Here is a 14,481-nt window from a genome sequence, read left to right as displayed (position 1 = left end):
GGGTAACAAACTCACCGTCTTCCGAACATTAAGTTAGCTCACCATGTTCCGAACAGTGCAACTTTCATGACAAATAACTAAAAAATTACTTCCAGATCAGCTTTGGTTTTTGTGTGTGTGTAAAGTATAATTCCTTCCGTTTTCAGCGAAACTTGGTACAAGTCACATACGTGATCCATTTCAGCATACAGTGACATGGTAATAGTGCTCCACTGTGACATTGGGGTGGGGAAGCTGTTGCTAACGAGAGACTATGAAATGGGCAGGCTTATACGGTGGTGTTTGGACCATCGTCAGCTAACACGCTCTTCCGAACACAGGACGTTGTGCAGTTATTTGTCATTTTCTATATACCTAGTGGTCCAATGTTTTAGTGTCTGGGAAAATCGATAAGCAACCATAATCATAAAGCACATTCCTCAGGACAAAAACTACCAATAAACGGACATTAACTTCTGGTGGAAGTGGCTGCTTCCCCGTTTTGTTTGGAACATGGTGAGTTTACGTTACTGATCACAGTTCTAAAATAAAGGCATCTGTGTAGCACATAACACAATCTCTGAGAGTTTCTGTGGAGGAAAGGTTAATAAGAAAAAAACAATCAGATCCAACTAAAACCAAACAGTGTTGAGATTACCATTATGTTGCAGTAATGTGATAATGTTAACAATACCTTGAGAGAAGGCAGTGAACATGCTACACACTAGTGGAAAAGGCTCTGTAAAGCAGTCTCTTAAAACGGAGTAGTGCCTTCAATCTGATTGCTGGTTTTGTTCTTAAATTCATTTAAAAAATGAGCTATATGAGAACTATACAGAAACCTTTTTTTCCCCAACAGTTTAACAAGTGAAGCAATTATTCTCATTTCATTCACTCCAACTTGTGCTTTACATCACCATCTCCATCATACACATTTTATGACTACCATATTTACAAAAGTGCATTAAATAAAGTTGGGGTGTCCTTATCTGTCAACTGCTTCACCGAGAAAAGATACCTACAACCTTGAAAGAATCCTGATATTGACAAAGGTAGTGTAAATTAAAAAGCATGCCTTTTTATTTTTTGAGAGTATATGAGTGATCTTTCATATATATATCCAACATGAGAGATTTTGCAGAAGGCACTTGAGTTCTGCAGCCCTCACTGGTTCACGAACAGCACTGGAGACTTCATCCCCCCATAAGCAAATTACCAACAAAACTAATGCTCTGAGACCTCTTCACTCAGTACAGCTGAACCTGTTACATTCAAACTCAAATATATACACTCAATTCAGTGAAAATTAACAGCTTGATATTTCCAAATACCAATGACCTTTTGTTCGAGTTTTAAGCTCGAGGGATAATGTCACAAAGAAAGTTGCCAAAAAAAAAAAGTATATAAAACAAAGAACAATTTCAAAATAGCAGAACATACACACACACATTCACGCATACACACGAGCAAGAAATAAGGGCAGAATGATGTGGAATCCCACTACATTACCCCAAGTACAACAGTATCGACTGCCAACCCCCTCTCTAATGTCCAGGATACAGCAGCAGGTGACAAGACAGTGTGCCTCAAAGAGGTCACCTTATCTGACACCTGCTCCACGACTCACAGGGATTTTAAAAACATACAAACAGACAACAAAAAATACACCATCATTTTGGCGTTTTTTTGTGTGAAAGGCGTTGGTGCTGGAGTCAGGTGTCCCTCAGCTCAGAATGTTTCTCCTGCAGAAGTATTCATGACAACACTCAGACTGTAAACTGCGGGCTGATGGCTAACACATCTTTAGCAGTGCGCAGAGTGGACCAGGGGATGTGCGTGTAGAATGAACAGGGAAGAGGAAGGGCTACTGTACACCATCACAGAGTGAGCGGGATGGGGGCTGAAACAGACATGACTGGGCTGGAGGGCTTCGCCTTTCAGCTTCTCCGGGATTTGGAGTGCTGTATAAGCCACTGCAGAGTGATATCTGTGGAGCAAAAGAGAGGCCAAGTATTCACAGCGCGCTCTTTACAACATTCTTTTAAGGTTGCTGTGGATTCAGGTCCTTGTCTAAACACAAACCAATCTAAAATGTAAAAAACACAAACCGCAAACAATTCTGCTTCCTCAAATAAGGTGTACTTCTTGAATGTTTTTCCTATTGACAATGTGAGTGTCATCTTGCGTAGTGACGAAAAACAGGCTGTTTTTTCATGTTGAAAAGGTTTAGAGTGTTCCCTGTTCTTTCTGTTCTTTCACAGCTATGAAATACTGTTCTGGTACTACCGTGTATATAATGCATATTTGTACTAAGATACATTTTGCACTCATTATTTAACTTTTTTTCTCAAATAACACATGTACCAAACGCAATCAGAATACCACATTATCACACGTAGTACTACTTGGCTCATACTGAGGAAATCATCAACTAACAATACAACAAATCAAGACGTTTAAAATGCGTAAAATGCAATAGATTTGTACTGACTTATGTTGTAATTGGATACTGTTGAAATCTTAACTTGTATCTACCACCCAACTGGTGCTCTTCATCATCCTTCCTCACCTATATTGTCCTTTTCTTTGCAGGAAATGGAGTAGCAGCAGATCTCCCTGTCCTGGATGGCTGCTAAATTCCTATAAGGAGAAAAATAAATATATAGCAGTGGCTGTGTTGTGTCTTTTAATGATTTATTTTCCCTTGAAGAGACAATCAATTCAATTCTCAGTCTACCCAGTGCTATTAAACTATTAAAAATGAGAAAGTTCCACATCGGTAGTCTGAGTACTAAAAACAGCTTCTTCAGCAGTACTATGTTTCCAGGGGCAATAGAGACAAGCAGAACAATTTTACCGTGTTTATTTATAATTATGAATATAAAAATCTGTTTATATCATGCCAAGACTTTGTTTTTTTAAAAATCTGTTTTCAAGTTTTGGAAGCTCTTTACTCCCACGGACCCAGAAAGTTTTACTGCAATTTGCGGGACTATAGAAAACTGGTCGAACCAAAATAAGATCTTTTGATGAATAATCAGGTAATATACACTCTGCAGACATAGCGAATCATGCTTTAATGATTTAATTAGCCCAATTCACATGATCTGTCATATTTAACCACATTCTGTGATATAAACAACAGCTGATAAATGTTCTTGTCTTGTAGCATTTTATTGTGGTCTAATTTACAAGTGAATTGGTCATGGTGCATATTGTTAATTCGCTGACTGAGCCAGGATAACTGGTGGCAGCAAAAATCCTGCATACACATCGGCCCTCTAGGACTGGAGTAGCTCATCCCTGCTTTAGACCATGCACCATGAATGCTTGAATGCATGAATTACACATGCTGTTGTAAAGCTGACAGATCATCAACAGACACTAACACTCTGTTGTCAACCTCTTTACAGGAGCCATTTCACTGCAGTCTTAAAATATGTCTTTGCAGACCTGGACCCTGAGCTGGCTAAGGACTTATATCAGAAGGTGGTAGAGTTTATAGCACTGGTAACACAGAGTGTAATAACCGCATGTAGCCAGGCCTTACTCACATTTTTTCAATAAGCTGCTTCTCATCCAAAGCACTGGGAAGATCTCTCTTGTTGCCAAGCACCAGTATCTGAAAAACCACAGCAAACATTAAGCCAGCATTATTGCATTATATAGACGGTAGTACCAGAACACCATTTCATAGCTGTGAAAGAACAGAAAGAACAGGGAACACATTTTTTGGAAGAACTCCACAGCAAGAAACAATGAAACTAAAATATTTCACGTACATTTTTTGAGTGGCTAATATTTTGTTCCAGTGCGAAACTGTATCCGTTGTGTTCTGTAAATTATCATATTACTCTTCAAAAATTGACATTTAATATTATTTTCAGCTTGCACATAAAACCTGCGATTGCTAAAGGAAAAAGTATGGGCATGATATAAAAACAAATAAATGCTATAAATTGAATCTGTTCACATGTACAAGCCTTTGGAAACATAACTGTGCAAGCTGTATTGGATTTCCTTGAAGTACATTTTCGTATTTTAGACACACTAGAATGTTTACCTATCATTAAAATGTCTAAATAGTATCAAATTACTATAATGACATTAATAACCAGTAGTGTGTGCTCGTTTTCATTGTTACTTTGCTCTTAATCAATTAAATCAATAAAGCCCTAACCTCAACTGGTTTCTTTTGACTGCACTGATTGATTATTATATATAATGCACTGGTTGATATTATGATTATTATAGGGTGAAACTAAAAACCAGCAGACTATAATGCCCCCCATAACCAGATTGTTTTAAAATAGGCTGTCCGTGCTGTCAACACTTTTGAAATTTTCATAAAGTGCTCCAGTTGCTAATCTTTTCAAAGAGGGCTCTTATTTTTTTGTTAATACTGAGAGTCTGCCAAACATTAATCATATTTATTTTCCAAGTTCAGATACATTGGCTGTAATGGTTGTGATAATAGCATGTAATAGCATGTACACATGTGTCACAACCATTTTATCAGACAGCTGGGTTTAGAAAGTTCATGTTATTCAAGACTGCACATGAACCCTTATAAGCATGAAAAACCTGGACCTCTGTCATGAACTTTGCTAATGGGTAATAAAAGTTAAAAAGTTAGAATTAAACTTATATTAATGTAGTGGGCTCTAGAATTATTGGCACCCCTGACAAATCTTCACAGTGCTGTAAACCAAAAATAATACATACTGACATTTTTTTTTCTCCAAAATGCGTAAAGTATTACGCTTTAAAAATGATTAATTGGTATCAAGCAAAGTCTTACATTTTTCGAATAAATACAAAAATGTCCCTAAAAAACAATTATTCGCACCCCTGGTTTAATACTTTGTGCAAACACCCCTGGCAAAGATGACAGCCAGGAATCTTTTCCTATAATTTGTGATAAGGTCAGAGAACATATTTGGATGGATTTTTGATCATTCTACGATGCAGAACATTTCAGAATCACTGATATCCTTGGGATACCCCCTTCTTCAGTTCAGGCAACAGGTTTTTCATGGGATTTAAGTCTGGATACTGAGATGACCATTGCAGAACATGGTTGTTGTTGGTGGTTTAGCTTAACCATTTCTGTGTTGATTTTGATGTATGCTTGGAGTCATTGTCCTGCTGGACAATCTACCTAAGACTCAGCTTCCTAACAGAGGTAACCAGATTTTCTGCCAAGATTTCCTGGTCCTTTGTAGAATTAATTGTGCCATTCATCTTAAATGGTTCCCCTGGACCACTGGCAGCAAAACATCTCCAAAACATCAAAGACCAAAACTATCTGACGGTAGGTCAAATGAGGTGCTTCTCCTGGTATGCATTTCATTTTGCCACCAAACATATTGATGAGGTGTATGGTTAAAACATTCCATTTTGGTCTCATCTGACCATAGCACTCTCTTCCAGTAATAATTCCAATGAGGTTTGGAAAACTCAAGATGCTTGGTTTTGTTAATTGTGCTCAGTAAGGGCTGTCTTCAAATCTAAAATTGTACAGAACCAAATCAATTTCAAAATATGTATTTGTTCCAAACATCAGGAATCAGCAAACCAGCCTGCTTAAACACTGGCCTTGAAGAATCCACACATGGCTACTTCTACTGAGATGCTTTGCTTCGATTTCCTTTTTGGGAAGTACAGGTATTGGTGTTAAATCTCAAACAAATACTCACAGGAATTCCTTGTAATTGTGGCTTGTCTAAAAGATTATGCAGTTCGTTTCTGGAGGCCTCCACTTTGTCACGATCTGCTGCATCCACCATGTATCTGCAAATAATAAATTATCACATTCATTTTATATCCAATCAATGACTAAATAAACAATCTCAAGAAGAATGAAGAACAAAAAAGCCCTAATGGTTTGTAGTGGCCTTTTCTCTTACCACGCTGCTGTTATTTACACATTGCATATATCTTGGAAAGCAAGTAAACACAAAAACTGGCGTTACCTTGGATTTCAAGCCACATAGAAGAAAACAATGGGGCCAAGCATCAAGCATCAATAACAAGGTGAGCTGATCAGCTTTTCCCTGTCAATGTCCTAACCTTCTCAATTATGAGCTTGTAGGCTGGTTTAACCCTAAATCAGTACTTCTGCTCTGAGCTGCTGTACAAAGTGGGGCCCAGGCTGTAGATACTCACACGATGGCATTGACACCTCGGCAGTAGCGCTCCCACATACTCCTGAACCGCGGCTGCCCTCCTATGTCCCAGATCTGCGCACACACAGAGCGAGACCAATGAAGGAACACTAAGCACCTTTTTTGGTGCCAAGGTTTGCTCATAGACAGTAAAAACAACGACCAGCGCATCAGATGACATTCTTCAAATACTTAAATCAGACATTTGGCTAATGGCAAATCATTTCTTCATCTTAAGTCCACATGCTTCCTTACATTTTAATTCTGTGAATAGATAAATGCACATAGGAATGTTTTGTGTAGGATACTACCCACCCCCATTTTTATTTTATTTATTCTATTGATTTTGATGCAGGTGTATAATAGTTTGTGATGTCTGTTTGTATGTTGTTTATTACTCAATAGTGACCCGACTGCATATTTCGTACATTCCCATATTTTAGATAATGAATAAAATATTGATCACAAAAAAAAAAAAGACAGTAATCTTTTTGGATGTGGATGAAGACTTTATGCTTTAAAGGTACAATAGGTCATTTTGGACTTCTAACGCAGCAACATACACGCTCAAACCACAACATTGTTTATCCCTCCCCCTTCTCTGTGAGCATTCTGACATTGAAACGCCATTGGCTGTGGCAATTAAAACCAATTTTCAACCAATGAGCTTGAATTATTGTACAGCTACACAATGTTTTGGTACAGATTTCCAGCCCGTCAACTGCATATTATGAAACCCGAATTAAAGGACTATAAACACAGGCAGAGGGTCTGAGAGAGTCAACATGTCAGTGAGCCTTTTTTAATGATAGGAAGGGATTTACAATGGTCGTAGCAATGTTTTAACACAAAAATCTCACCTATTGTACCTTTAACTACCTGCATTAATCATGCTACACTGTGACCAGAATTACCTCCGTCCCCTCCTTCAACACAGTCAGAGTATGGAAAAGAGTACCTTAATTGTGACATTGCCTTTTGTGACTTTTCTCATGTTGAAGCCAACTGTTGGGATCATGTCCTCACTGAACTGGCCAGACTGAAAGAAAAGCAAAGTGGGAAAAAATAGATTAAATTTTTCCATTATACCTAGAGAATAATTAATATCAGTACATACAGTACTGTGCAAAAGTCAGAGACTGCACATTATTTTATTTAGCAAAGAACAGCCATTAAGTGCAATTTATTTATTTTTCATAAAATAAAAAACAATTACATCTTTTCTCAAATTATTTTTCCTCCTCTTGCTCTAGCTGAAAGAAAGTCTGCATTATCCACGACAGAGGCTTAGTCTGGGACTGTGGACTATGCATCAGGGCACATGACTGCCGGGTCAGCTGACCAGGGCTAAGTGGAAGTGAGTGTGTGAGTCTTGTGATTTGTGCCAGAGGCTGATTCTCCCACTCAATATTTGAGGTCATCCAAAAACGCAGTGGTTTTACAAATCAAAGCTACAATCCAGACAAACTGCATTACTGCAAAAAAAAAACAAAAAAAAAAAACACTCATTACATTCATCTGACCTCTCACACATGGACCGTTCCATGCCATCTCGAGGTTACACCACAGCACCTCTTGAATTTTTTTTTTGTGTGTTGGTAAAAAAAAGAAAAATAATGATGAGATACAGAATTTTTTTTTAATCCAAGAGGTGCTGTGGTGCAACCTCCTGGAGATGGTGTGGAATGGCCCCCATATCTGATTTAAGAAACCCACGACAAATAAAAGCCACATGAACTGAAAGAACACATTTGAATTCATGTTGCAGTTTCTTTTTGAATTCTTGGTATGGTAGATAGGTGTACGGAACAAAAAAAGGGAAATGAGAGTGAGTGTTTGGACAAAAATTATTCTCGTGGTTCAGCAATGCTGCTGAATTTTTCACTCCAACAACAGTCAATGTACAAGAGCAGCTATCCTTTTGGCTACAAGCCAGGCAGAATCTCTGAAACTTTAGCAAGATACACAGTTTTTGGAAGGACTGGTTTATGTTTGCAGTTCCCCCTCTTTTTGCATGCTCATTTGATCTTTGCTCTAGTTGAGCACTCACGTGTAGATTCAAAGAGAGCAAAAGAATGCTATAAACTTGTTCCTCCAGCTGCAATAGTTGTGGTTATTAAGGGCTGGCCTACTTTACAACTTTATACATTTTTATATTTGTATATTATCTTTTAATCTGAATATTAGAGTTCCAGCAGGGAGTGCAATAAGCTGTTGGTCAGCTGACAACATCGTCAGCCAAGTGTGAGGGTACAGTTTGCCTGGTGTGCGCTGGGGTCGGCTCTTGCAGAAGGCGTCTCCTGAGAAGGAAATGGAAGATATACATGCACCCAATACATGCGCTATAAGCTAAATGAAGACTTGCATTGGCTGAGTAAAATAATGCAAAGATACATGAATGAGGAGGCAACCACTGGGGCAGTGAGAGCACTGTGGCAGAGAATTGGGACAGATCACTCCTGACCAGCGTAGACTATCGGGAGTCCGTTGGCTTAGCGTATTCCTTGCTTTAGACTGGGACTTTTAGTGGACTGATGACTGGAGGAAAAAAAATTGATTTGAAAGATACCACACAGGCAATTAATTTATCACTGGAGATTCTGATGTTACTTTTAAGACGTAGTAGAGGCATCCCCAATACATCTGTAGTGGTGACGACAGAGTAACAGTTGTGAAAACATAGTCACAAGGTCTTATTTACTTCTGGCCACTATTGCATAAAATAGCTAAACAAAAATGCCTTAGTGTACTTAGTCAGAAACTCACACGTCTGCGCAGCTTGCAGAAGTAGGATACCTCCACAATCCTTAAACAAATTGGCTAGGCCTAATTCAATTTAAGAATAAATAATACCCTGTGGCTTCCAGACTAGGAATAAAGTTGGCAAATGAGGGGAGTATCGCCCCTCATTACTTTATGTTTAATGTTTAATAATAATGCTCCAATGAGTAGCATTGAGTAGCTACTCCTGACATTCTATTTGGACCTCAAAGGTTATGCATGATTTCCCTTTACTTAGAATGCTTTATGGTCCAAATACAAAACAGAAACAATAAATGCAAATCATTAAAAGGGTTATTTTTGGATGAATTTATACATTGCTGTGACAGCATTAAGCACTAAATCCCGGCTGAAACAATGCAATAACATCAGACAAGTTGCCAAGAAACCAGGCCTTCTTCACAAATGACACCATTAAATGGCTCTTAAAATGTCTTATGACAGTAGTGGACATGAATCAGCCTGGCTGGCAGCCTGAGACAGACACGGTACTAAGCCACAAACCGGAAACTCTAGTAGTCTGACGTCATGTTGGCCACTAAAGGATGATAAAGCAAATCATAACTTTTAAAAGAAACATCCTAGTCAGCCTTAGATCAGACACAACAACAAAAATCAGATTAGACTCTCAGAGTCCTTTTCCCAGCAGCAATTTGAAAAATATTCATCAGGGAATGAAATAAATTAATAAACATTTATCGCAAAAGCTTTAAAACATGCACGGCTGCTTCTACAAACCCCATTCTGTCCTGAGATGAAATGCAGAACTACCATCCTCTGGTAAGGAATAAAGGCAATGACCTGGAACTTAAATCTGCTTGATTTCACTGTTTATTTGTTTTTATGGTAGACATAAAAACAATAGCGTATGCATGGTCTGCTATTTCCACATAATACAGTGCTTCTCTTTAAATGATACCTTGGCAGCAGTTTCCCCTCCTTCTGGCAGACTTTTACAAGAAGCTCTTCAATTGCTTCACCTAATGGTGTTCACATACTAAAGGGGCCTCTGTATCTCAAAGGTATCATGATGTGGAAACAGTGCAACACTGAGAGCACGGAAGGCTGAAGATTTCATCAGTTCCTCCACATGAAACGGTTTAAATGCCAGATGCTTAACTCACCAAGAATGTGGCCCAGGCATATTTTAATGTAGCTCTAAACATTTTCTTATATTTTTCTTTCCATATGAATGTGCCTTACATTAATTTGTTCAGTGGCTCAAACCCTTTTCCAGAGCCACTCCCTAACTTCTCTGCAAACGACTGTCACTCAGATGCTCCAAAATGGATAGTGTGAGTAATGTTACTACTACAGGCTTGCGTGTTCCTAGTATGTTGAAACTCATATTTGTTCCATACAAAACAACAAGATGGAGTTAAACTGTAAACATTGACAGCCCTTCTAAACGTAAATATATGTAATTGTTTACAAAATAATTTATTTCGATGTACTGTACCAAATCAACATCATCGCTCAGGTAAATTGCCATTTTTAAAACCTGGTAGGATTTTCAAAGCCCAATTTCTATTCCTGCTTTGTGGGAACGACAATTCACCCTTGGCAGTTCACTGCAATGGAACAGCCCGTGGTGACGACATCTAACGCGAGGTGGATAGCCACAGGTTTGCAAGCATATATAGGGCCTACATACCACCATGTGCTATAGCGTCAGGTTTCGCATTCAATGATGAGGTAACTTACACCACTGTCACCGAGCTTGATGACGTAACGTTATGCATGTGTGACACCGACTCAGGACATTGTTTCACCACCCAAAATAAATACCTTAGTTAGCGTAACCTGTCCCCATCACTAAATAAGACAATCGCTGCAGAGCTACACACAAATATAGCTACAGGCCGGTAACTTACAGGTAGTCCCTACTGCTGTAAGTTACCACAATGTGTTGCTAAAAGTAACATGGTAGAACAGTATGCTATAAAAGTAGTTCGAGGTTGCAAGCCATCGTAACAAGATACAGACATCTTAAGTTTAACGTAAACCAAACTAAGTTATAAAGTCAAAATTAATATGACACAATATAGCGCTGAACGACCGCATCCTTTCCTCATATGATTCAGCACTGTGTTCCTACCTAACGGTGAGTGAAGCATGGTATCTTTGCCTCAAAGCGATACGAAATCTGAGACCACGAACAGTCTATTTAAATACTCAATACTTAACAAGGACAATTGGCCAACTTTCTCAGATCAAACTGACGCAGACTGAAACCCGTCGTTTACAGCGGTTAGATAGCTAACAGGTAATTTAGACTAATTTAACGCTATCTTGTTAATCTGTTAATCTGTTAACTTGCTGTGCGAAATAAACTAACGTTAACGTTAGGTAGCTAGTACTGCTAGTACTGCAAAAAATGCATTTCTGGAAATCTGGAATTGTGATTAAAATAGCTAACGTTAGCTATACCTGGCAGTTCAGCGACACGACACCTTCGTCATCCCCGTAATGACACTAATTTTACATTGATAGCTAGTTACGTGAGAGAACATCCTAGAGCAACGTCAGCTATAGGCTATGCAATTGCAAGTGAAATTCCCACGTAACATTACACTGGGTATTATGTTAGCTAGCTAACAGTTAGTTTACTGGCTAACTAGACACAAGCAAATATCAATGTGCTTTCACAGCCCTAACGTTATCGACCAAAAATAAGCCAAATGCGGTACACTTACGAACTTAGACAATATAAAACGAACATTATACTCTATTTATGGTTTCACTTCTTCATTTTACCTAGGTATAACGTTAGTTGATGTTAGCATGTTTATTAGTTAGCTAGCTCTAAGTTAACTTAGCTAGCTACATACAGTTCGAGCGACCCTGATGCCAGTGTTAACCGAAAATAACAGTCTGAACTCACTGCTATCACGTTAACGAAGGTGGTTTTCCCAGAATATTGGAGTCCCACCAGGGTTAGCTCCATCTCTTCCTTCCAAAATAGGGACTTGAACCAGTCCAAAAGCCTGTTTATCAGCGCAAGCATTTTAAGATTGTGAGTCCAGACGACTACTCCGACTGACTTGTTTCTGTCTCTAGCAGCCGGGAATGCTATGTGTAAATTGTCTACAGGAAGTGCGTATTGTCATATGACTAACTACGAAAAGAACTGTTAACTCATGCGGTGTTTCTGGAACCACTGAACTGTAATATAACAATTATTATTATTATTATTTACTATTTAGTTTAGCCTTCTCAGAACAAATCAATGTCATGTGATATTACCTATAGCAATATACAAATAAATACAATAAATGCTCGTATCCTGAGTGACGTAATGAATTTTATAACATGACAGACTGACAGATACAATGTTTCAATTTGGCCATTCTTCATTGATATATAAATGGTTAATGGTTGGCATTTATATAGCGCCTTTATCCAAAGCGCTGTACAATTGATGCTCCTCATTCACCCATTCATACACACACTCACACACCGACGGTGATTGGCTACCATGCAAGGCACCGACCATTACATTACATTACATTATTGGCATTTGGCAGACGCTCTTATCCAGAGCGACGTACAACAAAGTGCATACCCATAACCAGGGATAAGTTCGCTGAAAGACCCTAGAGGTAAGTACAATTTCAACTGCTACCTGTACAACAAAGATAAGGACAAGGGGCTTTTTTTTTTTTTTTTTTTTTTTGAACAAACAAACAGAGCAAAAGTGACCAAAGTTAACTATCCAAACACTGCTTACCTAGCCAACTAAAAATACCGATACACAAAGCAGTCACAGAGACAACAATTAAGGTTCACAGGGAGGTAGGGAGGGATGGGGAGAGGTGCTGCTTGAAGAGGTGCGTCTTCAGCTTGCGCTTGAAGGTGGGGAGAGATTCTATAGTTCTGACCTCAACGGGGAGTTCGTTCCACCACCGTGGAGCCAGAACAGACAGTAGTCGTGAGCGTGAGGTGGAGGTTCTGAGAGGGGGAGGTGCCAAGCGGCCTGTGGAGGCTGAACGAAGAGGTCTGGCAGGGGTGTAGGGTCTGATGATTTTTTGCAGATAAGCTGGGGAAGACCCTTTAACTGCTTGGAAGGCTAGCACCAATGTTTTGAATTTGATGCGAGCCATGACAGGCAGCCAGTGGAGGGAAGTAAGCAGGGGGGTGACGTGTGAGTATTTGGGAAGGTTGAAGACCAGACGAGCTGCTGCATTCTGGATGAGTTGGAGGGGTCTGATGGCGGACGCTGGGAGGCCAGCCAAGAGGGAATTGCAGTAGTCCAGGCGGGACAGAACCATCGCTTGGACCAGGAGCTGGGTCGAGTAGGGGGTGAGAAAGGGGCGGATTCTCCGTATGTTGTATAGGAAGAACCTGCAAGACCGGGTCACCGCCGCAATGTTCTCGGAAAGGGACAGTCTGCTGTCCATCACTACACCGAGGTTCCTTGCACTGGGTGACGGCGTGAGTGTGGTACGACCAGCTCGTCAGGAGCATTTGATGAAATTAAATTGTAGGCTACTAATTGGTCAAAGTGTGGATACCTGTCACCAAAACTAACCATCTGGAAGACAACCATCTGTGTTGATGCGTTTAAGGAAATAAATATTTAATTATTGAAATCAAACGTGTTCAACTACTTAATTAGGAGCCTATTAACCTCAGGCTTTACTTTACCTTGTTTTAGGCAATTGTTTGCAATAAACACAACATGTACATTTCAATCTTCATGGCATTGAAATCTATTTCTGCCATAATGTGGTTTACGGTAAATAATCTCTCTAAACATGAAAAGCACCTAATTAAGAAATTAACAGCTTTGGGTTTGCAATTGTGGTTGGAATGAGAACCAGCACAGGAGTACTCTAGGACCGAGATTGAAAACCATAGGAATAGATCATCGGGTAGTGGTTTCAGCGTTCATGCAGTTCTAATCTGATAAATTGGTTGCAATTTCCCCGAGAGATGCTAATACTGACTTGGCTAAAGGAAAGATTACAAAAAGCTAATCACACCTGGATGAACAAATATTCATGACATAAATAAAAATACTTTATTTTCCATTAGAACTGTGTTTATTAGACAGATACAGGCTTTAAAAAAAATAATGTATTTAATACTTTAGTTTACCTGGGAGAAATACCAGAGAGAACAATTGCAAGTGGGGAGAGTGATAAAGTGAGCAGGGGTCAAGCCCCTGGAGCAGTTTTTGGGTTAAGTGCCTTGCTCAAGGGCCCAACGGCAGGGTTTTTTAATTATTATTTTTTTTGGGGGGGGGGTTTCGTTCAAGGACATAACTTCATCTTTTCATGTAGGTCAGCAGTGGCTAGTAGATAGTAGATTCTGCCGCCACTAGCTCTCGACTGGGATTTCAGACGACAATTTATATTTTAAAAATCCACAAAATCAGTACCGTCATTTTCAACAAATACACAATGGCGCTCTACTTGTGCTTCCTTGGTTTCTTCTGATTCTCCGGAGCTTTTTCTCGTGTTTCACCAGGAGACTCGGGAAGCGCAGGAAGCCATGTTAATGGATTTTTCCGATATATTGGCCAGGGAGGAAGAGTAAGCTGCAATTTATT

At 39.3% G+C, this 14,481-nt stretch overlaps 1 protein-coding gene across 1 annotated transcript; it reads right to left on the bottom strand.

The window, feature by feature from the left end:
• Positions 1 to 1,037: 1,037 nt before the first annotated feature.
• On the bottom strand, positions 1,038 to 11,994 carry arl8ba (ADP-ribosylation factor-like 8Ba). The gene is made up of 7 exons (XM_061257382.1): positions 11,812 to 11,994; positions 7,105 to 7,185; positions 6,148 to 6,221; positions 5,679 to 5,772; positions 3,534 to 3,601; positions 2,549 to 2,619; positions 1,038 to 1,966 (listed from the first exon to the last, which is right to left on the bottom strand). The coding sequence occupies exons 1-7, from the start codon at positions 11,932 to 11,934 to the stop codon at positions 1,917 to 1,919; spliced, it is 561 nt and encodes a 186-aa protein (XP_061113366.1). The 5' UTR covers positions 11,935 to 11,994; the 3' UTR covers positions 1,038 to 1,916.
• Between the last annotated feature and the right edge of the window lie 2,487 nt (positions 11,995 to 14,481).

This window comes from Conger conger, chromosome 10 (assembly GCF_963514075.1).
Source record: "Conger conger chromosome 10, fConCon1.1, whole genome shotgun sequence".
Lineage (NCBI taxonomy): Eukaryota > Metazoa > Chordata > Actinopteri > Anguilliformes > Congridae > Conger > Conger conger.
This window is presented reverse-complemented; position numbering and strand designations above follow the sequence as displayed.